Source organism: Euleptes europaea, chromosome 1 (assembly GCF_029931775.1).
Source record: "Euleptes europaea isolate rEulEur1 chromosome 1, rEulEur1.hap1, whole genome shotgun sequence".
Taxonomy (NCBI): domain Eukaryota; kingdom Metazoa; phylum Chordata; class Lepidosauria; order Squamata; family Sphaerodactylidae; genus Euleptes; species Euleptes europaea.
In genome coordinates, this window is record NC_079312.1 from 107,161,402 (window position 1) to 107,186,831 (window position 25,430).

Sequence of the window (25,430 nt, forward strand, 5' to 3'; positions counted from 1 at the left end):
AAAAAGTCTGCCATGCAGGGTTGTTCTAATGGGCCTTTCCTCACAGATTTTACAGGCAATCAGTAGGTAATAATACAGTCCCTGGCTGATTCTGTGCTGCTATTTCACTGCAAGCCTAAGCAGAGTTACACCATTTCCTGCCCACTGACCTCAATTGAGTTAGAAGGGAGCAACTGCTTAGTACTGAACTATCATGGCTACTAATATAAGTGGATTCTAGACATGATGCATACCTATTCTCTCCAGGATCAGAGGAGCATGCCTATTATATTAGGTGCTTTGGAACACAAGCAGGGTAATGCTGCTGCAGTTGTCTTGTTTGTGGGCTTCCTAGAGGCACCTGGTTGGCCACTGTGTGAACAGACTGCTGGATTTGATGGAACTTTGGTCTGATCCAGCATGGCCTTTCTTATGTTCTTATGAGTATTTCTTACTTTTGTTTCTACTGCTTTTCCTATATAGTAGTTTCCCAGATTTTACTGTATCTGGTTTTAATTTGATTATGAGTTTAAGCTGCCTTGGGCTGACATGGAAAGGTGGGATAAGAATCTTTAAAAGTAAATAGCATTTATGAACTGACACGTACATGCACTAGTTAATATGAAGTTCAAGACACATAGCACACTTTTTGACATTTTAACTAACTTGTTGGAGCAGGAACAAGTTATTTTTTGGGAGGGAGGGAGAGTTGGGAAGCCCTATGCTGGCCTTGGGCACATGAGCTTTTGCCCGGCTGAATTCCAAAGGTGTCCCCAGCCACACGAGGCTAAAAACATAAAGTCATGACAGCCGGAAAAGCAACTACCTCCTGGAAAAGTTAGGACTGGTTGAACATGTAAAGCATTGCTACCACCAGAGGGTAGCACAAGAGTAGGAAAAAAGGAATAAAAAGTGATTTCCTTACAAGTTCTGAAATTTGAGAATTCTGTATAAAAGCCTAACATGTTGGGTGGCTTTCCCCAGTGCAGCTAACTATAAATGTGCGTCTGGAGAATCTTAGCAGTGTGAGAAAGTGGAACATGGGAAAATAAGCATCCAGTCAGAGGGAACATGTGGGGAAGGCTTTGCCTGTCCTCAGTATAGGTGGGTTTTTTATATATGTCTTGAATGCTGTGTGCTACAGCCAGCATCCACCTCTTTCTTGCTTTTGGACTTAGGCCAGGGATTCTGGTCTAAGAATGGTAAGTGGGTTTTGATGGAACAAAGAAAGAGGACATACTAAAGACACTAATGAAGAATGGACTGAAATGACTGTTCCTAGGCTCAACCGGTGTTCAGACAGATGCAATGAAAGACATCTTTTAAAAAGTCATACAATTAACTTGCGCTTGACAAATGATCGACTTTAATGATCTGGATGTGTTATTTCATAAAATCAATTATTTTTCTTTAATACGGCAAGCACACAAATGGACTCCGGAAGAATAGCTGAAATACCATTTATAATTATTTTTCTGTTCTTTGTAAATCCAATAGCTGTAGTCTTTGCTTTCTGACTTTCTGACCTTCAAACAAGTCACTACCAACATGGGGATTGCATGAACACAAAAGTCACTGGGTTTTTTTTAAAGTCAGCTGCCTTTTGACACTTAGAAATAGCCACAAACTTTTTTTTCCAGAAATGCCAAAGCATTTAGAATTTTCAGTTGTCAAAGAACATGAATATAACTTATGTCTTTACACAATTTATATGCTGCTTCTCCAGAGGCCTGTTTGAATTGGTTCATAACTAAACAATACCACAAAACTAAACAAGCCATTAAACTTGAGGAGAAAAGGAATGGACACAATAGTAAACAAAACTTGTAACATGGGCTCACACATTCAGAACAGGGTCCCGGGTTCCTCCTACAATCCCCAGGTCTGAGGTAGCCAATAAGTTATATAATTTATGAAAGCAATGTATAATAATATTTTGTCCGTGAAAAGAATGGGTTAATTTATAAGTCATGAAGGGGTGTCCTCATTCCATGGAAGACCTATTATGCAAAAATAATGACTGAGGTGATGAGGTAGTTAGTGCTTGGTGTTTATTCAAAACATCCTCACGCATACTATCTTCTTGTAAATTCTACCTACTTGGAAAAAACTAGATTTTAGCCAATGAAAAGTTGAATTTTTCAATGGGAGGAAGAGGACCAGAAAAAGACTTTGCTCTCTAGGTGGTGTTATTTAGTTTGGCAACTGGTCAGCCTCCAATACTGTTCCAATAAGGACTACCATGGTTTTCTTTGCTCTCAACAGCCGAGTGTTCTGTTTGGTATTAGAGAAACAACTGATAAACTTGTGTGTGTGTTTAAGCGCCATCAAGTCACTTCCGAATCATGGTGACCCCATGAATCAATGTCCTCCAAACCATTCTATTGTTAACAGCCTTGCTCTGGTCTTAAAAATTGAGCGCTGTGGCTTCTGACTGGTTTTTATATTCCCATGGGAGGCTGCCATTGTTTTCACCTTCTGCATCCCATAATGCCATGGGCGTCAGATGTCAATTCTGCCCTGTAGCCCAATGCCTCCTAAGTCTGCCAGAATCTCCAAACAGACAAAAAGGCCTCGAGATCATGGCTTGAAATGTCCCCCAACCTTTCCACACTTGCCTTTTAAATAAACATCGAACCCAACGAAGATTTCTGGAGTACTGAAAAGTGTTTTGTGGCATGTTGGTTATCTTAAGAAATGATATCACATAGATTTTATGCTTGGTATCCTCTTGTAAGGAAGTCACTATTATTATCCCTGTTTTACAGAATAAGGACTGAGGCTGATAGTTTATAATTTACCTAAATCCTTTAACAACTTTATCCCCATGTCGAGTTAGGCCTAATTCAGACATACCATTTAAAAGTGCTTTTCAGACTTTCTCCTGCTGTTGTTGAGCACATGCGAACAACAGAAAGGCAATTCTATGTGCCTGCATGCTTCTGACATATGAAAAAGGATGGCCGTTCTAAGTGTACGACTGCCAGATTTCTGAATCAATAGATGGTATGCAGGAAGATCAGTTTACATTGCATTTCAACCTTCCTGCGCTTTACAATGTACGCATTATTTCACTCTTAGAGGTACCTAAATCCAAACGAAATCTGTTAGGTGCACCTACCTCTGCTCAGAATTGGGCTGCCTGGTGGCAGTCTTATCCATAGTTCCTTTACAGTGGGAAATAATTCCAAGTAAACATGTGATGAGACCAGGCTGCATGTCCATTTATCTCTCGGTTGAGATTTGTAAACGTAACGTCTGGCTCATAGCTTTTCATTACTATTCCCCAAGAATGCTCCAAACATACTGCATATGCTTAGAGGCATTCTTCTGCAGAAACTGGCATCCAGTTATAGGGCAGCCAGCTCTAGGTTGGGAAATCCCTGGCAATCTGGGGGTGAAATCTGGGGTGGAGAAAGGCCTCGGCTGGGTATAATACGTTAGAGTCTGCCCTCCACAAGATATTTTCTCCAAGGGAACTGATCTTGATCTGGAGATCAAGTGTAATTCTGGGAGTTTCGTGTGATTTGTAATCCAACTATTGAGTATTAAATTAATCAATACTCTTGGCTGTTGAAGGCTGGCTACTTCAACCTGGCTGGAAAACGTGTGATGCCCTTCCGATAAGGACCTAGTCTGTTTAATGGCAAACCCCCAGAGAGTAGGAGTTGCACTGGCAAGAGGCAGACACTGTTTTTCAGACGAAACTGTATAGCCAAACCGCCACATCTCAGATCCTAGGGCTCGAATTTAGAGTATTTTTGTCGAAGAGGTAGAGGAAATACCTCTTACCTCCACAGAGATGACAGAGGTAGGGGACACCTGCTTAGGGTTGCCAAGCTCCAGGTAATAGCTGGAGATCTCCTGCTATTACAACCGATCTCCAGCCAATAGAGATCCGCTCACCTGGAGAAAATGGCAATCGGACTCTATGGCATTGAAGTTCCTCCCCCCCCCAACCCCCCCCCTCTCAGGCTCAAGTCTGCCAGGTTGTGTTTGGAGGGGCCAGTAGCGGAGAGGCACTCTGCTCATGCTCCAAAGCCCTCTCTTTCCCCATCCCATCCCCCGAGCTAGGACCGCGCCTCGGATCCCACTGGGCTCCTGCCCTGGCGCGCGCCGCCGGCCCTTTCGGCGCTCCCGAAACTTTCGCCCGACCGTCCCCTCGCCAAAGTTCCCCGAAGTTGGATGACGTCGGCCGCGCGGCGGCCAATGGGAAGCGGAGGTGCTATTTTGGGGTGGGGTGGGGGGCGGCGGCTCCGGGGTCCGCCCGCTTCGGCTTGCCTAGTCCATGGAGAGGCGGCCGGCTGCGAGCGCCCCGGGATCCTCCTGCCCAGCGCCTTGGCTCCCGGGACTTGGGTGCCGCCGCCGCCGCCTCCCCCTTGGGGCTATGCCGGGTCGCCCGGGAAGCTCTTGACGGGCCGAGTGGGCTCCTGGGCTGCTCCTGCCCCCCTTTCCTCCCGTCCGCTTACCTGGGCTGAGCGCAGCGGAGCCGAGAAGGGCAGGTGGGGGAGGAGGAGGCGGAGGCGGGGATCGGGCCGCTTTCCCCCCCGCGCCCAGACCCGTCCGGGGAGCCGAGGGCCATGCCCGCCTCCGCATCGCGCTCCGTCCGGCTGTGCTGAGGACGCTGCCGCCCCTGCGACTTGGGCTTCTCCCCGCACTGGTGTCCGGAGGCGAGGCGAGGCGAGGCGAGGATGCGGGCGGGGGGCTGGGACCCGCGGCGCCTGTGCTTGGTGCTGGGGCTCTGGAGCGCCGCCACCCTCTGGCTGCCGGCCCGAGGCTGCCCGGGCAAGTGTACCTGCTCCGGACCCAACGTGGACTGCCACGGGCTGGGCTTCAGGACGGCGCCGCGGGGCATCCCCCGGAACGCCGAGCGACTGTGAGTACCGGGCGGGGAGGAGGAGGAGGCGGCGGCAGAGGCGGCCTGGGAGGAGGAAGAGGGGCTCCCCTTGCAGCCGGCGGGGGCAGCGACGGGGTCCTGGCTGGCCAGGCTGCAGCAGGCTGCAGGGCGGCGAAGTCCAACCCCGGGCCCTGGGGACGGGTCACCCCGGGGAGAGACCACACCGCCCTGGGGTCGGGAGCGCGGCGAGCAGAGTCCGCGGGGCCGGCCACGCCGGCCTGGCCGTTGTGGGCAGCGAGGGGAGCGACAGACACCCTCCCTCTCCCCCCCTCCCTCCCCGGTGCAACAAATATGCTCGGCATTTGGACTCCGCGGGGTTCGCTCTTGCCTCTCTCGGCCCTCCGCGCCGGCTTGGTCCCCTTGGCATCGGCGGGCTGCCTCCCGGCGAGGCTCTTGGCTGCCAGGGATGGAGCCCAGGGGCGGACTGGCCCGCTGGGTCGGCTGGCCCGGGGGCGAGTGGGCCCCCTTAAACGTTGGACGACATGGCAAAAAATGTTAATGGCCCTTTAGTAGCTGGAAAATATAACAGAAGTTTCAATACTGTTGTTGTGTGCAACTCAAATTGTAATTGTACCTTTCCCCCCCCATTTGTGTATTTTTTTTTAAATTTTTTATTTCTTATAAAATTAGCCTTATAGTTGTGAGTGGGGCCCCTTTGTCTCGTGGCAACCCATATTTTTAGACCCAGTCTGCCACTGATAGAGCCTGCACATTTTGGGGGCCTCTCCGGGATAACAGTAAGCACGGCAGAGTCTCCCAGTTTTGGGCAGCCTGCGTGGCTAATCCGGAACTGTTTGGACAAGGGCTTCTTCTGCTGTCTTCCTCCCCATGAGCTCACTAGGCAACCAGATTGAGACATGTGAGTGTTTTTTTTTTTTGGGGGGGGTATGCCAAGCAGCTCCCAGGCAGATTTGGGGAAGCTATAGGGCCAATAGCTATGGGGCCAGTCACACTACTTGCTTCGGAACTGAAGCGTAAAGGGGTACGTCAAGTAAGTAATGCTTTCCCTGCGTCTTGCTGAAGATGTTCCGAAAGAATTTTTCTCATCCTTTTGTGTCCAATATGTCACTGAGTGAGCTGCTGAAGGTAGCCGTGTAGCCTAGTATTATGTGGGAGTTTCTGCAAACACGACAGTCTTGTGGCCGCGTTTAATACGCACAGATTTATTTGGGATCAGCTTGGACTCGAACCCACTGCATCAGGTGTGTGATACTTAGATGGAACACTTTTACACGGGGCATGTGTTTGGGTTCAGAGTGGAAAATGGCCACATTGGACTCAAAAGCTCATGAAATTCTGGGAGCGGCAGTGGGGATATTCGAAATAGAAATCAGCTGTCCATGCTGGTCCGTTGTAACAAAATTCGCAAGGTCAATAAAGTACTCGGTTTGTTCGGCTTTTCAACAAAATCTTTATTAGGACCACCAGCGTGTTATAGTGGTTAAGAGCGGCAGACTGTAATCTGGAGAACCGAGTTTGATTCCCCACTCCTCCACATGAAGCCTTCTGGGTGACCTTGGGCCAGTCACAGGTCTCTCAGAACTCTCTCAGCCCACCCAGAGGCAGGCAATGGCAAACCCCCTCTGAATGTTTCATGCCTTGAAAACCCTACGGGGTCACCATAAGTCAGCTGTGACTAGACGGTACTTTCTACCACCACTGCCATGTTTGTATGCTGCGCTGTGAATAGCAATTGGGCCTAAGAGTTATTTTGTTGATCCCATGGATGACATTCCTGGAAGAACTTTCCATTGGGAATCATCTGGATTTACTTCCATGTGCATAGGCTGAGGATTGTGGTCTAAGTTAACACAATAGGTTCACCCAGCAGGAACAGGCATTTTGAGCCATGCAACTCAAAACACACAGCACGCTCCATTACACTGCCAGAGATGTGCGGAGCTGAACACTTGAACCCCCGCCCCTTCCCTACAGTTTGGCTGTTTGGAGCCAGCAGTAACAGAACTGAAGTGTACATCAAGTAGGTTTTATTTACATGGCAGTGGCTGAGATTTTAAAAGCTTAACCTTGATTTATAAATATTGTGTGTGTGTATGTGGGTGCGGGGAGTAGACTAGCAGACATAACAAAGCTTCACTCACCTTGTGTTTGAGTTTCTCCAATAATTATCCTTCTGCTCTGGAAAGAAAAAAATGGAATTCGTGTTAGAGGTATTCCTTCGAATGCAGAAGCTTTGGGGTAGTAAATGCTAAGCTTAAAAGCAAAAGGAAGATGTGGTAGGTTTGTAAGGCTCTTAAAAATATAGTTCATATGGAAAATTGTTGCCCCCACACTAGTAGTGCTGGTATGATAATAACAACTGGGCAGCTTACTAGCCTGAACCTGCATAGATCTGCACAACTTAGATAATAGATTAAGACCATCTAAAGAAAAATTAACTGTTTGACATTCTGGCCTGTACCCTTATCTGGACATCCAATATCTGGACTGATTCGAAAACCAGATGGCATACAGGCATTAATCACAGCCCCTTAGCAGTGGCATTGATGGTCCAATGTACACAAAATTATTAAAATTACATTCAGGCTACATGTAGAAAGTGTATGTAAAACAAATGAATTTTGTATTTAGACTTGGGTCCCATCCCCAAGATATCTCATTCTGTATGTGTAAAAATTCCAAAATATTCCAAAATACAGAAAGATCTGAAATACGGACCACCAAGCAGTCCGGATAAGGGATACTCAACCTGTACTAGTAGTATGCCCAGATGAAGACATGCTGGCCATTTTCACATAGATTCTCCGCCCCAAGCTCAGTGCTGTTGGAAAGTGGGTTTTTCTTTCCTGCTTCCCCTCAGCATTGTGGTGCATTTGTGTACCTCCTGGAGTTTCCCCAGCTTTTCTCCAATCTTTCTCAAATCTTCTTTCTTTTGAAGTTTTGGGAAAGATTGTAGTAAAGCCTTGATAGCTGCTGTGTGTTTGGGAAAACCTGGATGCTCCTGCCCATCTGGCAGCTCTTTCCCTTCACCATGCCCCTACGGTGGCCATTTCTTCCCCATGTTACCAGGGGGCTTTTATTTACAAAATGGCAATAAATTGTTGCTATAGTAATGTAATAACAATATGTATAACAAATTCTCTGAATTTCCAGCTTTCGTTTAAAAAAATAAATAAATATCTAGCCCTTTACATTGCAGAGATATAAGGGGAAAGGCATATATGTGCAACTGAAGGGGCATTATAACATTTTATCACTACAACACTCTATTTCCAATTTTTAAAAAAAATTAAGGGGAAAAACCTTTGGCCCAGGGGAGAGGAGGGTGGCTGCTGCTGAGGAATTGAGGCAGGGAAACCTCAGGGTTGCTGCACTGCTGCTGTGCTGTATACTGCATAGTAACTACTGCTGAGGCCCTAATCTACATCAAGTTTAAGAGACCTCACGGCATTACCAAAAATTGTGTATTACTCTAACAGTACTTAAAAAATATAGAGCCCCCTCATAATCTGAGGCCCTAAACTTTTGTTTACTTAGCTTGTATATAAATCTGTCTCTGAGTAGGATGGGCTTCTTACCAGCCATTGGCTTTCCCACCTCACACTCATTCTGGTACCATCTGCAAAGTCCACTGTGACACTAATAGCTCCTGCCAAAAACCTTTATTCTGCAAGAATGGGAAGGAAACATCTTGTAGGGGATGCTTAGTAAACAGCTCTTCAGAAGGCTGAGAAGCACTTTGAGGGTTTGCAGTGCTGGGCAGTTCCCAACTGTTTTCTCCCCATGACAATGCTGCTTGCCGCAATTGGGCACAGATTGGCTCAAAGTAATAACATCCTTCCCAGGCCCTTCCTGCTTCACGGTCCCCCTCTCCCCCGTCTGCCAACTAGACCAGCTGTCTGATTATATATTGGTGTCTTGGAGAAAGTTCTGCATGCCCAGTGGCAGGACAAGCTTCGCCCTGCATTTATGCCCCCTAATGGTGACATGTCTGGAACAGCGGCAATTTGGCCAGCGCTTTAGCCAAACTAGATGCACTTGTGGAATAATGTAGAGAAACAAAGGAGACTATACAGTGAGTGTACTTCTTTAAAGACCATGTGCATCCGATTGTGTTACAGACACAGTAAACTCAACTGGCTTGCAGTGTTTATCTTGATAGGCATGATGGTCCTATATTCCATAACACACGTAATTTGCTGGCCAGCGTGGTGTAGGGGTTAAGAGCGGTGGACTCTAATCTGGTGAACCGGGTTGGTTTCCCCACTCCTACACGTGAAGCCAGCTGGGTGACATTGGGCTAGTCACAGCTCTCTCCAAACTGTCTCAGCCCCACCTACCTCAAAAGGTGCTTGTTGTGAGGAGAGGAAGGGAAGGCTATTGCAAGCTGGTTTGAGACTCCTTAAAAGGTAGAGAAAGTTGGCATGTACAAACCAATTCTCCTCCTCCTTCTTCTTCCGGATTGTAGTCCTATGTGGAGTTAGGATGCTTTGAATTCCTGTTCAATCCAATGCATCACCTAATCAGTTTTCATTCAGCATTTAGTGGGCTAAAGAAACCAGCCGAACAGCCACCAGTGATACTTCCTTACTTCTCAGTAAACATGTTTAGGCTTGGGTTGTAAAAAGCTGACATTTCTACCCCACAAAAAAATCTCCTCTTCTCTGGGCCACTTGGCCCACCCACAGAAAGGACAATTCAATTTGCCACTGTGAGGCACGAGAAGATAGATCAGCATATTCTGCGCAAACTCCTACACTGTCCAAGAAAGTAGAGTGTGTTCACTAACAAAATGGGCATGACTTTTATTGCACTAACTTAATATGAGCCAGCTTGTTCCTTCTTCTGTTAATACATATAAATGTGTGTTTTAGAAATCACATTTAAATACCACGAGTATCACTATAATTCTGTTTTCCATAGCTAAAGCAGGAATTTGGGACCTGACCTGGCTAGCCCCAGGCTAGCCTGATCTCGTCAGATCTTGGAAGCTAAGCAGGGTCAGCCCAGGCTAGTATTTTGAAGGGAGACCTCCACGGAATACCAGGGTTGTGACGCGGAGGCAGGCAATGGCAAACCACCTCTGAATGTCTCTTGCCTTGAAACCCCTACAGTGTTACCATACGTCAGCTGTGACTTGATGGGGGGGGGGAAGCAGGAATTATAAATATATTTCAGATTTAGACTTGTCTGTGTATAACTACATGATACATATTATTACATCCAGACTCTTAAACCTACAATTTGGCTTGTTTCTTATCATAAAAGAAATCCGTTCTTGCTCAGAATTAAAGCTGGATTTGTCTGGAATCCTGTGCATGCTTATTTGGGAGCGAGTCTCCTTGAATTCAGTGAGATTTAACTTTGAGGTAAACATGTAGTAGAGTCAGGCTGTTAGCCTCTTTACTGTATATGGCTGTAGGGTTGATGCTCTTGGACCAGAGCATTTGTGTGGGCTCAGAACGAACTTTGATAGCTCCAAAACAAATTTCCAAACATTGTTTAGAAATAGGACAAAGCTTAGGCCCACGTGGTGTAGTGGTTAAGAGCTATGGTTTGGAGCGGTGGACTCTGATCTGGAGAACCGGGTTTGATTCCCCACTCCTCATGTGGCGGATGCTAATCTGGTGGACTGGATTTGTTTCCCCACTCCTCCACATGAAGCCAGCTGGGTGACCTAGGGCAAGTCACAGCTTTATTAGAGCTCTCTCAGCCCCACCTACCTCACAGGGTGTCTGTTGTGGGGAGGGGAAGGGAAGGTGATTGTAAGCCGGTTTGAGTCTCCCTTAAGTGGCAGAGAAAGTTGGCGTATAAAAACCAACACTACTTCTTCATGACTATTTATGGACATTGCGCAGCCTCTTGGAGAGATTTCATACTTAAATTACTGAGATGGTTTTGAAAGGTGAAATGAATGTTTTAAAAGAGTTTTCAATTCACATCCTGAAATCTTGTTGTGTAAACGTGTTTTTCAGCTTTAGCGTTTCCATTTTGGTCTGTTGGAATTGTGCTCAATGTCTGTTTCTCCCTCACTTCCATGTAAAAAAGGAAGTTTGTAAGCAAATGGTAGAACTGAGATTTGGGGGTGTCAGCTAACAGCTTATTTAAACATGATTGAAATTTAATTTTGTGAAATTAGACAGATTTGATGGCATGTTTTAAGTCACAGGCATGCTTGCCAAGGGGTAAGTCCCACAGCACTCAGAGAGAGGGACTGATCAGAAGGTTGTGCTGAGATTGCTATTGACTGATGAAGAACTGCCTGCTATGTCTGCTGTTTCCCTGTCTTGACTTTCAAATCAAGAACAGCAAAAAATAAGCTGCTTGCATTGCCATAGTAGCTGCAGCATTATATTAAGAAACAACATTTGTTAGTGGCAGTTAAATCTTATAAAGGATCTTGCCAAAATTGAATTATGTTCTAATTGGATAGGACACACTTATTTGCCTATGGAGAGTTCAGCAGGTTTTTTATTTTATACAGACTGAAATTATTTCATGATTGAGCTTCTAGTCCCAGTGTTTGTGGAATTAGAGTTATTAACCAAGCCCAGTGCTGCAACATAGCTGAAGTGGTTTTGCCTGGTCCAGTATAGTTAAGAAAATGAGCTATGATCTGGGAGATCTCAGCTGTGCCACAGGCGGCATTAGGAAAGTCTCTCTCTCAGCCTCGGTTGCCAATGTGCAATAGGGGATAATAACACTGGCTGATTTTACAGGGATGTTGTTAGGATATGAACCTTTGAACACCGAAAGCACTATATAAATGCTCAGTGTTACTCTTATATCTGTGCTCATCTGTAGTTGATAGGAGGGCTGTCTTCTTAGTCTGCAAAAGGGAACAACGATAATTTGCATCCCAAAATTGGTATGAAGTCAAACGAGCTAAAGATTGCAAAGCAGTATTAACGTTAAAAGTGCTAGATAAATGATGATCAAGCGAAAAAGTTTTTTTTAAAGTTTATAAGGTGGGGGAAAGTTTCTTTATTGGGATATGGACACCAGATGCATTCTTTCAAAACACCCCATGTGGTGGGAGAAGAAGCTGCCATAGCTTCTCTTATCTGTTCCCTCCCAGTCTTTTCATTGCTCTTAATCTGAGTACAACACATCTGGAGTCCTGCTTGCCACAGCACATGTAGGCCTGAGACGGGCAAGAGAACCAAGGAGAGAATGAAGGGTAGAACTCTAGCGGCCTCATCTCCAACTGCATTTGGATTTAAATGTATCCACCCACTGGGAAGCAAGGGGGCATTTCATGTTGGGGACCACACTATTATGCAGTGGGTATGATGGCCCACCTTGTTGGTAGGCATAGGTTTCCAGAAACACCAAAAATAGTCTATTCCGTCGCCATAGAACTACAAACAAACAAATATCCCCTCCACAAATCCAAAATCTAAAATGAATGCTGTCTTTGGAGTAAACTTCATGTGGTTCTCTTTGAAAGAAAGCTGCTGGTGATTATTGTGAAATATAGTAATTGGCAATGAGTGAGGATTTCTGCATTTTACATTACATGGCCTACTTTCAGGCTCGCCTCTAAATGTCTGTTGTAATTCTTACCAAGCTCTGGTGATGTTAGCAATGTTGCACGTAAGCCTAAACAAACAATGTAGAAATTCCTCAGTGATGCATCTTTCTAGCATTAGGACGACTAAATACAGAGGGCATAAACGGTGGTTAAAACAAAAAAAAAATACTTATGATTCACTTAGTAAACACACAGAGGGCCTACCCTCTGCATTACAAACCCCCCTGCAGAAATTGTCCTTCTCATCTTGAACAGGAAAGTCAGTTGAAAAAGAATCCAGATTTCAAGTCTCTATTTTTTACGATTCCCCCCCCCCCCCCGCTCCAGGATGTTCTCAAATACCTTTCACATGACAGGTTCTGTAGTTGCAAAACTAGAGCATGTATGGTCTTCATTTTCTTAGCTGGATTAAGATGTACTACTATTCATTAAATGCTTCCTGTTCACAGAGTGTGGTGACTTTAAAAGCATCCTTAGCAGTGGAGAACAGCTTAGTCTAACAGTCTATTAAAATAAGGTAAACAGGTAGTACTGCTAATGAATAATGAAAGGAGCTGTTAAGAGCTTCCAGGGGTGTAGTTACTCTTAAGGAGGCACTAATTATTGTGGGTTGCGCTGACTGGCTTATAAAGGCTTGCATAAATTTAATGCCAATGCAATGCATCTGTCTTTGATTCTCTCGCTGAAATGTTGAAGGGTCACTTTGTATTCTGGCACAATACGGGCATGCTACTTCTAGCCCAGCTGTGGGTTTCCGGGTAAAATTGAAACATGCAGTCTCTTTAAAATAATGTTTACTGGTTTTCCCTTGCTGCTGAAAGCAGAATAGCTCTCTACCGAACAATTCCCAGGGCATTTTTGGCAAGTGACCGGCAAGTGATTTAATAACTCTTACGCTATGAAGGAGCACCCTTTCCTTTAACTGCTTGCTTGAATTCGGACAGGTGAATCCGCATGGGAACTCACTGACCCAAGAGAGAGGGAGCCCCAGATAGCAAGTCTCAGCAGGTCTACTCCGAGTCCTGCTCAAGACTGTTCAATGGGGCTTACTCCCAGGACAGGGTTCTGTCCTGGCATTGTTAAACTACCTGAAATTAGGAGAGGGGCTGTGGGTCAGTGGCAAAACATCTCTTTGCCATTCAGAATGCCCCAGGTTCAGTGCCCAGCATTTCCAGTTAAAAGAATCTGGCAGAAGATTATGTGAAAGACCCCTACCTGAGACCCTGGAGAGCTGCTGCCGGTCTGAGTAGGCAGTACTGGCTGTGAGGGGCTGTGGCTCAGTGGTAGAGCATCTTCCTGGCATGCAGAAGGTCCCAGGTTCAATCCCCCCCATCTCCAGTTCAAGTGAAAGACCTCTGCCTGAAACCCTAGAGAGCTGTTGCTGGTCTGAGTAGACAATACTGACTTTGATGGGTCTATTTCAGTATAAGGCAGCTTCATGTGTGTTCATGTGATAGAAAACATTTTGGGGGCTTTGAACTGATATGCCATCTCTGGGACCTCACACAAAGAGCACGGAATGAAGTTGTGGGTGCCTGCACTGTTGGGAATGGCTACACATTTGCTGTAACATCCCTTTCTTCAAAACTGTGGAAGGATATCAAAACTTTGGCTTTAAATGTTGCATGAGTAGTCCCCCCCTTATTCTAGCCTCTTGCCTCATCTCTGTTTCTTGCCGTTGTGATTTCTGCCAGCTATTGTTCCATATGAGCTATTCCATGAAAATAAGTGGGGACCCGCCAAACAAATTGTGGGAGCAGCTATCCAGAGTAGTGTAGTGGTTAAGAGTGGTGGTTTGGAGCAGTGGATTCTGATCTGGAGAACCGGGTTTGATTCCCCACTCCTCCGCATGAGCAGCAGACGCTAATCTGGTGTACGTGGTGTACCGGGTTGGTTTCCCCACTCCAACACATGAAGCCAGCTGGTAGACCTTGGGCTAGTCAGAGCTCTCTCAGCCCCACCTACCTCACAGGGTGTCCATTGTGGGGAAGGGAAGGGAAGGTGATTGTAACCTGGTTTGATTCTCCCTTAAGTGGTAGAGAAAGTTGGCATATAAAAACCAAGTCTTCTTCATCATCATCCCATTCCCCCCACCTTTGCTTCCTCCTCTCCCCCCTTCTCTCAGTCTCACTCTTTCTCCCTCCTGCCATCCCTTTTCTTACTCTCTCTTCTGCTCCATGCCTGTCACTTTCTCTCTCTTTCTGCCCCCTATCACCCTCCCGGTCTCCCACCTGCCTCCTCTCCCCCTCCCACAGCACTAGCAGTGGTGGTGGCACTCCTAGTCACCCAGCTGCTTCCCCTCCCCCACTCCCCAAGCAGCAATGGTGACAGCGGCTCTCCTTGAATTACAGTGGATCTCCCAACTACAGAGATCAGTCCCCCTTAGGGTTGCCAGCTCCAGGGTGGGAAATTCATGGAGGTTCGGAGGGGGAGCCTTGGGGGGGGGGGCAAAGGTTTGGGGAGGGAAGCGACCTCAGCAGGATATAATGGCATGCAGCACACCTTCTGAAGCAGCAATTTTCTCCAGGGGAACTGATCTCTGTCATCTGCAGATCAGTTGTAATTCTGGGTGTCCAGCCCTCACCTAGAGGTTGGCAGTGCCAGTTCCCCAAGAGGAAATTGATGTTTTGGAGGGTGGAGTCGATGGCATTATACCCTTCTGAGGTCTCTCCACTCCTCAAACCTCACCCTCCCCAGGCTCCACTCCTCAGATCTCCAGGAATTTCCCAACCTGGAGTTGGCAACACTATATCATTTGCACCCATGAGCCAACCTACCTTTATCTGCTGCTCTGTCTTAAGTTTTCCATCTCCTCCCTCCCTGCAGCCTCTACCTTGGAAAACAGTCTTTCTCCACAGCTTACATTAGTCCCCTCTCCTCCTTTTTTATCCACACAACAACCCTGTGAGGTTGGAAATATGTGACTGCTCCAAAATCACCCAGTGAGCTTGCACAGCAAGATGGGGATTTGATCCTACCTGTCTTCCTGAAGCTCTAACCATTACACCTCACTGCCTATCATAGGGTGGGTGCTGTTGAACAGTAGCAAGCAGCCAGGCCTAGTTGAGTCAGGCAAATCAGGTGGTATCAAGTTGCTGCCAGGCCTAAGGTTGCCAGCCTCCAGGTGGGACCTGGAGATCTCCCAGAATTACAACTGAACACCAGTCAACAGAGAGGGGTCCCCCTGGAGAAAATGACTACTTTGGAAGATGGACTCTATGGCATTATACCCTGCTGAGGCCTCTTCCCTCCCCTCCTCAAACCCTGCCCTCCTCAAATTTCACCACTAAATCAATTTCCCAACTTGGAGCTGGCCAAAATAGGCCTGGAAAGGGCCCTCCCCCTGCCTTTTACTGACAGAACCAAACCTGGAATCTGTGGTTGCCTAGGACTAACTGCTGAGGGAATCTGTTGCTTAAAGCTATAGGCGCTCCATTTATCATTCTCTCTGTCTCTCTGTCTCTCTGTCTCTCTGTCTCTCTGTCTCTCTGTCTCTCTGTCTCTCTGTCTCTGTCTCTCTGTCTCTCTGTCTCTGTCTCTCTGTCTCTGTCTCTGTGTGTGTCTCTCTCTCTCTCTGTCTCTGTCTCTGTCTCTGTCTCTCTCTCTCTCTCTCTCTCTCACACACACACACACACACACAGGCCTATTAACCTATTCCAACAATGGCATGGAAGCTCATGTTGTCATATACCTCTGTCAATTGTGTGTGAATAGTGGGAGCATGTGTGCAGTCTAATCAGGTAGATCTTTCTGATTTGATGGTCCATTGTAGGTCCTTATTGGGTGGGAAAGGTGTATGTGATTGACCCTGCCTGTGTAATTCTGGTACTCCCATACACGTTGCTGTGTAAGACTATGTTACGGACAAGCAGCTATTACTGGGATGTGTGTATGCGAGAGCGGGGGAAGAGAGAGAGCATGATTTCATTTGTCCTCCTCCTGACACTAGTACTGGAGAGCCAGCGTGGTGTAGTGGTTAAGAGCTGTGGTTTGGAGTGGTGAACTGTAATCTGGAGAACTGGGTTTGATTCCCCACTCCTCCTCCACATGAGTGGCAGACGCTAATCTGGTGAACCAGGTTGGTTTCCTCACTCCTTCACATGAAGCCAGCTGGGTGACTTTGGGCCAGTCACAGCTCTCTTGGAGCTCTCTCAGTCCCACCTACCTCACAGTATGTCTGTTGTGGGGAGGGGAAGGGAAGGTGATTGTAAGCCACTTTGATTCTTCCTTAAGTGTTAGAGAAAGTTGGCATATAAAAAACAACTCCTCTGCCTCCTCCTTCATCTTCTATGAAATGATGGCAGGACTGTGCCAAACTACCTAGAGGTCATTTTTTCATTCACCATAGACAACCAAGGTTGCTAAAACTGTTACCGGTGGCCTCAAAGGAATCAGACGTATAGCTGACCCATTTAGCTTGCCTGTATTGATACATTGGCAAGGCATAACGTGAGCTAAGATCTAAGACTTCTAGTGATTTTAAAGTTCAGTGCAGTATATGGTCAATTTTTGTTTTTTTTACAAAGGAAGGCAAGGATTACAGAACATTCTGGTAATATTTCTCTCTGGTATTATTTCTGCATTCCTTTAACTGCAGTAATTCAGATGTAAAAGGTTTTTTTTTAACTTTCTGTTGCTCTCAAGTGAATGTCCTCATATCCTTTGTAGTCTGTGTTTGTAACATTTGCTTTTGAAGTTCACTGGGCCCGGAATGTACGTTGACTTTAGCCAGCAGAACCTTTCTGCGTTGCCTCTTTTGTATATTACAAAACAGTAGAAAGGATTTAACACCACTAAAAACAAGGAGAAAGTACAGGTTCTGAGCATGTAACTTCTGAACAGTTGGGCTCAGTCATGCTGACCATGGAGCTTTTATGAGGTTTGGAGTTTTATGTTACATAAATGCTTAAATGCATTCTTGGATGGAGTGAATGAAGTTCTCCTGGCTCTTTGGGAACATTTTGCGTTACAGCCTGCTTTCCTATTATTGCAGGGGGCTGCTGGTTAAGCTTCAGTGTCTCCAAACAATTTGCTACACCAGATCTTGGTGGTTATTTGCTTGCAGTTTTGTTTTTTTGGCTAAACAACACAATCAACTTGTACTTGAAATCACAATTGTATCAATGAAACTAAGTTTGGGTGAAGGCAAAGGTCCCCTGTGCAAGCACTGGGTCATTCCTGACCCATGGGGTGACTTCACATCCCGACGTTTACTAGGCAGACTTTGTTTGCGGGGTGGTTTGCCAGTGCCTTCCCCAGTCATCTTCCCTTTACCCCCAGCAAGAAGGATGGCAGGCTGAGTCAACCTTGAGCCGGCTACCTGAAACCGACTTCCGTCGGGATTGAACTCAGGTCTTGAGCAGAGCTTTTGACTGCAGTACTGCAGCTTACCACTGCCGAAGTTTGGGAAGGGGTATTGAAATGAGAGAGATGATTTGTTGAACAGGCAAATGCTGTGAAATGGGCAAAGGGTAAGGCGCACAAATCTGCTTTCTTGGGTTGAGTGTGGAAATGGGCCTGGGGCCTGTGGATGTAGGCCACTGGTTTCCATATCGAGACCCTCAAGAGTTACACCTCTGAGGTGCATCCCCATAGTCATGGTATAGTCATGTCAAGCAAGGAAGCAAAGAAGTGATGCGTGGAAATGGAATGACCTCAGCAAAAAATTGTGCTAACTTATAAGAATAACTTATGTTCTGCTGTTTCAACCTTGTAGAGGTGTGGAACAGGTCACCAATGAAGGTGCCACAAGAAGGTCTTGGTAAGAGTGATTCCAAAGCGTGTTACATATTAAGGCCATTATTGGGCCTGTTTTAGTTAGGAGGCAGCAGGTATGAGAGGAGGAGGAAAGGAAGCTGAGAAAGAGCCTGTTAGATTGACAGCGCAAAAATTTGTGTGCCCACGGCCATGTGATGGTTGCTGGATGCAAAGGTAAAGAATTGGCCTCTTTCTGTTTCCTTCACAGTTCTTTGTAGGTCCCTCTGCTATCAGTACCAGCTACCAGTAGTTGTCCATTCCCTTCTCCCTAGACTATGCCAGTATGCTAACATACAAATGTGCCTTTGAACTTTCTGGGCTGCCATGAGAAAGAGCTAGAGCAGGAGTGTCAAACATAAGGCCTGGGGCCGGATGCGGCCCCATGAGAATTCTTAACCAGCCCGCTAGCCAGCCGAGGCAGCCACTAGGGTTGCCAGGTCCTCCTTTGCCACTGGCGGGAGGTTTGGGGGGCAGGGTTTGGGGAGGGGAGGGACTTCAATGCCATAGAGTCCAGTTGCCAAAGTGGCCATTTTCTCCAGGGGAACTGATCTCTATCGGCTGGAGATCAGTTGTAATAGCGGAAGATCTCCAGCTACTACCGGTACCTGGAGGTTGGCAACCCTAGCAGTCCCCCGCCCCCATCCTGAGGTGTCAATTATCATACTGTTGAATAAAAGAAAATACTGTAAGAGTGTTATTGTTTTAAGCAAGTTTGTATTTTCAGTTAAAAAATAAAGTAATAAAAAATATCATTAATTGGCTTTGCCTGTGTCTTCTATGAAGCTTGCATCTCTGGTACCTGGCATTAAATTTTATGGTACACATGGCCCGACCTGACCAAGTGACATTTTATGTCGTATTCAGCCCTTGTAACAGATGAGTTGGGCACTTCTGCGCTAGAGTGGGTTTAAGTCCCTTTTCTTGATGCATATTTATTACATAAAATGTAAAGATGTGATCTAATATGTGATATAGCTAGGTCCATTGTTTATTCTGAGCACGTTCACCGTTTTGAATGAAAAAATTGAAAATGCCAAAACCAGACCCAGGATCATAATGGAGATGCTGCTCATGCGCTTCCTTAACTTTTTCCCAATAGGCAAATTACTGAAATGTTGTCAGGACATTCTCAAAAGGGCGAGCCAGCTGATAAGCCAACAGGTAAACAGATTCCCTTGGCAAGTGTCATTGTGAAATGGGAGGCTTATCCACAATGTAGAGACAATGGCATGTGCTACTACTAGCGAGATTAAAAATTAAGTATCTCCACAGGCTGAGACGCATATAAAATGCTTCCTGGTCTGGTTAGGCTGTTGATGACGGCTTCTGATCTCCTAACAGCTTCTCAATTGAAGTTGATAAAACACATGCATTCTTCATAACTGGTATAATTCAGAAAAATACCTATCTCATACGAAAGTAAGGGAATTCCTGGTTTGCATTACAGCAGTAAAAGCCCGAATCCAGTCATTCGGTGACTTGGTAACAGTTTTAAAGCATGGCAAATACATTACCTAATCATATGGATGTAATTAGCTCAGTAGATATTACATCCTAATGTAGATATTACACTCTCTGCCACAGTATTTCAGATGTGTGAGATTTTGTAGGGGCATTTCCCTCCCTAGCAAATTCAACTTTCTTTACGTGGTACATTATTCTAGTAGTTCAAGACTCTGGCTCACAGTCAAGAGCTAACCTTGATACAGGCCCAGTACTGGTTGCCAGAACTGGGATTCATCTGCTGTTGGTTTTCAGAATATAGTAGTTGGTATGGGTTAGCAGCTATAAACTGGTGAGGATAATATTGGGGGTACAGCAGTCCACATGAGACAAAGAAGGGCAGGAATCAAAGGCAAGAAAAGTAGGGTCAAGCAGGTGTTGGCTGATAAAAGGAAATCTGCTCTGACTTGCCTGTCCTATTTCCTCACTGAGGTATCCAGGCCTGAGACTGTCTGATTGCGAAGAGAACATTTATAGGAGCACCAGCCAATCAGAAAGCATCAGAGCCAGGAAAATCCCATAAGGAACAGGGAAAGATGAGGAAGTTATATATATGTAAACTTAAGAAAACACACCCTGAATTTCTATTTTACAGCTTCACAGTTTAGTCCTCTATAAAATAGCTAGACTGTCATCGTAGAAAGTTGTCCTTTCCCACCCTTGATTATATGATTTTCCATTTTATTTACAGTTCGTAACCGAAGTTATATTACTTTCAAGGCAGAAGCACATAGACATGAAAGACTTATGGTTGCCAATCTCCAGGTGGGGCCTGGAGTTCTGAGGGTAGATTCTGTGGTATATCTGTGGTATAAGGTGAAATCCTTTTCCAAGCTCTACCGATACCACTAGGATTGCCAACTCTGAGTTGGGAAATTCCTGGAGATTTGGGGGTGGAGCATAGAGAGGGTGGGATTTGGGGAGGGACCTCAGCGGGGTATAATGCTACAGAGCACACACTCCAAATAGGGTTGCTGACCTCCAGGTACTAGCTGGAGATCTCCTGCTATTACAGCTGATCTCCAGCCGATAGAGATCAGTTCACCTGGAGAAAATGGCCGCTTTGGCAATTGGACTCTATGGCATTGAAGTCCCTCCTCTCCCCAAACCCTGTCCTCTTCAGGCTTCACCCCAAAATCCTCCCGCTGGTGGCGAAGAGGGACCTGGCAACCTTAACTCCAAATGAGCCATCTTCTTCAGCAGGACTGATTTATGTAGTCTGGAGGGTGACAACCTTAGATATCACCCTTGAATTGCCAGGAATTTCCAGAGTTGATAACCCTAGAGGGACTGAGCATCTAGTTTGTGGGGACTGGGTGCTGATTTTCCCCTTCCCTTGTAGTTTTGCTGGTTACGAGCAGGAGTTGCAAGGGGTAAGACTGGAGAGGAGCATGATCCTTTCTCTTTGTACTGACTTGGCCGGAAGATGGACACCTCTTCCCTTGTTATTGAGACTGATCACTTCCAGGGGCTTGATCACACATGCTCGTTCATTCAAAAGACAGCTTGTCAATCTGTCCTAACCTTTCAGTGCATGCTATTTCTATGTTATTTTTCACTGCAAATGAGAAGGACCAAAAATAAGTAAGACCGGAGTCGATACGTTTCCCACATCCTGTCTCATGAAGAACATAGATGAATGATGGGGGGGAAAACAAAAACGAGAAACCTGCTGGAAGAGGTTTCTTCAGTTGCATAACAGGACCAGTTACATTGGACCCATTTATATGGCAACAAATTTAGTTTTAAGCAGAATTAGATTCGCTTTCTGGTTGTTGGTTAGCATAGAGGAAAAATGATTGGTTTAAAGAGAAATCTGGTCAGGGCTGTAAACTGAAGCATTTGTTGACACAATTAATGCCAAGGGTTACTTCCTCTGTGGCTGTGGTATAGCCTACCACGTGGGAAAAGAACTAAGACAGGGTAGTTAATTGTGGGTTTTCTTTTTCACTTCAGCAACTCAAACCCTTGAAATCTTTCCTCCACGTATGAAAATCCGCCACAGTTTTCTACTGCATCATCAAAGTGGTTGTAACATCCTGATCTCTGGTAGCGTGAATAGCCAAGTTGGCAGACCGGTCCCAGATCTTGTTTCTTGATCCTCTCTTTTTGCCATGTAAAGATTATATAATTCCTTTTCACAATCGGGTTTGTTTTGTTTTTTTATTTGACAAGCTGCCTCTGTAAGCAAGCTAATAGCTTCGTCCTGACAGTACAGGTCTAGCCCTTGGGTATCCATTGAAGAACTTAAAGCTGATGATTTTATCTTTGCCCAAATGGGACAATCAATTAGAATGTTGGAAATTTAATGCCATGCCGCTGGTAGTTTTAGATTGTCATTCATATACAAGTAAGCTACCGTAACACTTCTGTTCTAACATGGACATATTACGCTAATGTTTCTAGTCTAAGGATTAATTTGGCACTTTTGAAAATCATAGTCAGATGCCATAGATGTCCAGATGCATTTCTAGAGAACACTGGACATTCCTTTACTACAGATGGTCAAGAGGAAGGGTGTTCACTACTTGCTAAAGAGATCCTTGATAAAGGGATTTGGAATTTTTATACTGAGTATAGGATTTCCAGATTGCAATCTGGAGATCCCCCCCCCTTTGTATTTAAGCTTCCTGCAGAACTGGGGGTATGAGTTAGCTGTGGCTTCTTCCAAGTATTTTTCTCTCGTCTGCTGTTTTCTCATCAGCTGAGCAGCCTCAGTGGAGCCCTGTTTTCAGTAGGAGGCAGGCAAAGGGGGTATTACTATCCTGTATCCCAGCTCTGCTACTCTTGACCTGGATGGCCCAGGCTAGCCCAATCTTGTCAGATCTCAGAAGCTAAGCAGAGTCGGCCCTGGATAGTATTTGGATGGGAGGCCACCAGGGAAGTCCAGGACTGCTACACAGAGGCAGGCAATGGCAAACCACCTAGGAATGTCTCTTGCTTTGAAAACCATAGGGCTAGGGTCCCCAACATGGTGCCTGTGAGCGCCATAGTGCCCACTGACACCTTTTCTGGTGCCCACCAACTGTTTCTAGAAAGTGAATTGGGACCAGGTGGGGCTAATGCCCAATGTGGCTTCTGACGAGGCACTAGACATTTGATTCGTAGAAAGTGGATGGGACCAGGTGGGGCTAATGCCCAGTGTTGCTTCTGATGAGGCACTGGACTTTTGATTCTCTGGGCAGATTAAAAAAATGTTTGTTCAGCAGCAGCTGCCAACACAGCTCAAGGACCTTCATAGTATGAGCGAAAGTAAGCTATGGCTGCCACTTAGGGTTGCCAGCCTCCAGGTACTAGCTGGAGATCTCCTGCTATTACAACTGATCTCTAGCCGATAGAGATTAATTCACCTGGAGAAAATGGCCACTTTGGCAGTTGGATTCTATGGCATTGAAGTCCCTCCCCTCCCCAAACCCCGCCCTCTTCAGGCTTTACCCCAAAAACCTGCTGGTGGTGAGGAGGGCCCTGGCAATCCTACCTCTGCTCGCTAGCTGGCTCTGCCTCCTGTGACAGCCAGTTTGTGGCTGCGTCTACCATGCTGTGTCAGAAAGGTGCCTGCAGGCTCAAACAGGTTGGGGACCCCTGCTGTACAGGGTTGTCATACGTTGGCTGCAACTAAGACACCACTTTCCACCACCACCACCATCCCAACTCTGCAGAAAATGTAAAGGTATGGGGGTGAATCTCTGGATTGCATCTTGGCTATCCTAGCTGACCGAACCTTCAAATATGTTTGTTGATTTGCTGGACAACAATGCCAAAAATAATACAGGTTTTTGAGTTCAGAAACTTGCTTTATTTGATTGAAAACAACAGGACCCCAGATTGGCGGCTGGTGTTGATGCCACTGGTTCCACGGCACACATCTCATGTAAACTTCCTTTCAAAACTAGGCATTTTGCCATCCCCGTGGAGGTCTTTGAAATCAACTGGTGTCCGCTGCCAGGGTTCTGACTGCCTCAAGCTCCCAGATGGAACTATCAGCTTTCTAGAAACTTGAGTTTAAAAGCAAAATAAAGCTCGAGACACTCTCCCAGGGCAACATATAAAACATTGCTGCAGTTGGTAGTGTGGTGTTGGTGTTCTTCAGGATTTTGTATCCCAAACCATTGACTCACCTCGGAATAAAATATAATGCACTTAAAAAAAAAAGTTCAGTCTTGAATGACAGGAGATAGGGCCACCATGGAAGTTTCAGGAAATAGCTATCAAGTGATTAGAAAGGTTGGAACAAAAGAGATGCTGTTACCCATTGCCAAGCCCTCAGAAAGAATGGTTGAAAGCAGAACGCTTAATATGGCTTAATGGCACAAATATGTTGAAACACCAACATAATAAAATAAGTACAAGTGGGGATTAAAAAAAAACCAAATGGGAAAATATTAACATGAGAATGCATCTGGATGGATGGGTGGGAGCTGAAAAGTGTCCTCATGTTCTCCTGGCAAACACAATGACAGCTCTGGTTCTTATTAGGGCAATTTAGAAGTCAACAAACTGCTGACCTTAATTAAGAAACTTTTCCTAATCTACAATCCTCTTTCTTCAGCAGTTCCCTTGCTAAATCTTCTTAGGAGATTGGAAAATCAGTGTCTGGAATGCTCAGACCGTCGGGAAGCTGGGAGTTGTTTTTTTTCACTGTCACCTTAGTAATGACTAGTAGTAACAGTGAAAGTACTGAATGATAAAGGAGACTTTAAAAATAGAAACTGGTGTTGATCATACAACTGTCTGCAATGATAGAAGTAAAAGTATTTACTTCTATTTTTTGTTTGCTGTTTTTCCAGGCGAAACATGTTCGATTGCCACACATCAACTTGGCAAATTACCCTATATTATGCAGGCTGAAAGCATAGGAACCCTATGACATGGCAAAGGCAGCAGCTTGGTTCCTGAAAGGCAAGGGTCTTGAAATTAAAAAGGGAGCTTTATGCAGGGCAGAACCCGCTTTTTATCATGAATGGGGGAAATGATCCAGCCAAGGAAAAGGTGCAGGAATTCTTCCTGAGCAGAAGTCTTGTTAACATAGTCAAATTGATTGTCAGACACAGGATATTGCAGGATGTTGGACAGTATGCCAAGGATTAAAATTATAAGATTTCTAAGAGTAGACCCATAGTCTGATATTGTGGTTCTACAAACAAAATTCTGGCTCATGATAAAGAGCAGTAGTAATGCGTAGCTCGCTTGAGTGCAGTGTTTTGCAGCCCATCAGATAAACTCGATTTTATTTTGTTTGGTAAATATCTTCAGGCTGATATTTTTGATAATGTTTTGGTGCTGTTCTCTTTGAAAGAGAAATGTTGCAGAGTTTCTCTAATGGTAGCTGAGAAGATAAAACGCTTAAACTAGTTGGGCAGAAGGCTGCTGAGCAAGCGCGTGGACTGCTTTCTGCTGAAAATAATTGGATCGGGTTCAGTGTCATAAAAAAGCAGTTTATGGCAGGGTTGTGTAGCTCAGAACTGAAGCTGTTAGAAAAGGAGAATACACAAGCCACTGTTATGTAATTGTAGATAGAGTGTTGGAACTAGTAGACACGGGCAGAAATGTGAATTTTCTGGAAATGCTGATGCCATGTGGGGAGGGGAGTTTTGTTTTTCAGTTTTCTCTTCAGGATAACACAGAAAAACCGGAACAAATGCAGTATTTTCTTATCAACCCGGACCTTATTCTGCTACTCTAATAACATAAATTATATATTCATAACTTTATCAGCATTCTGAGCATTTCTCAGCATAAAATTGCATTATTTTGGCATGTTCATGTAACTTAAATGTGTAGATGTCTTAGAGCGCATTC

General features: G+C 45.5%; 1 protein-coding gene across 1 annotated transcript in view; it reads left to right on the forward strand.

The window, feature by feature from the left end:
- The first annotated feature begins 4,670 nt into the window (after positions 1-4,670).
- Positions 4,671-25,430, forward strand: part of SLIT3 (slit guidance ligand 3) — a 590,119-nt gene continuing 569,359 nt past the window's right edge. Inside the window, exon 1 of the mRNA XM_056847932.1 lies at positions 4,671-4,855. Coding sequence (XP_056703910.1) covers positions 4,671-4,855 — 185 coding nt within the window. The remainder of the gene's footprint in view (positions 4,856-25,430) is intronic.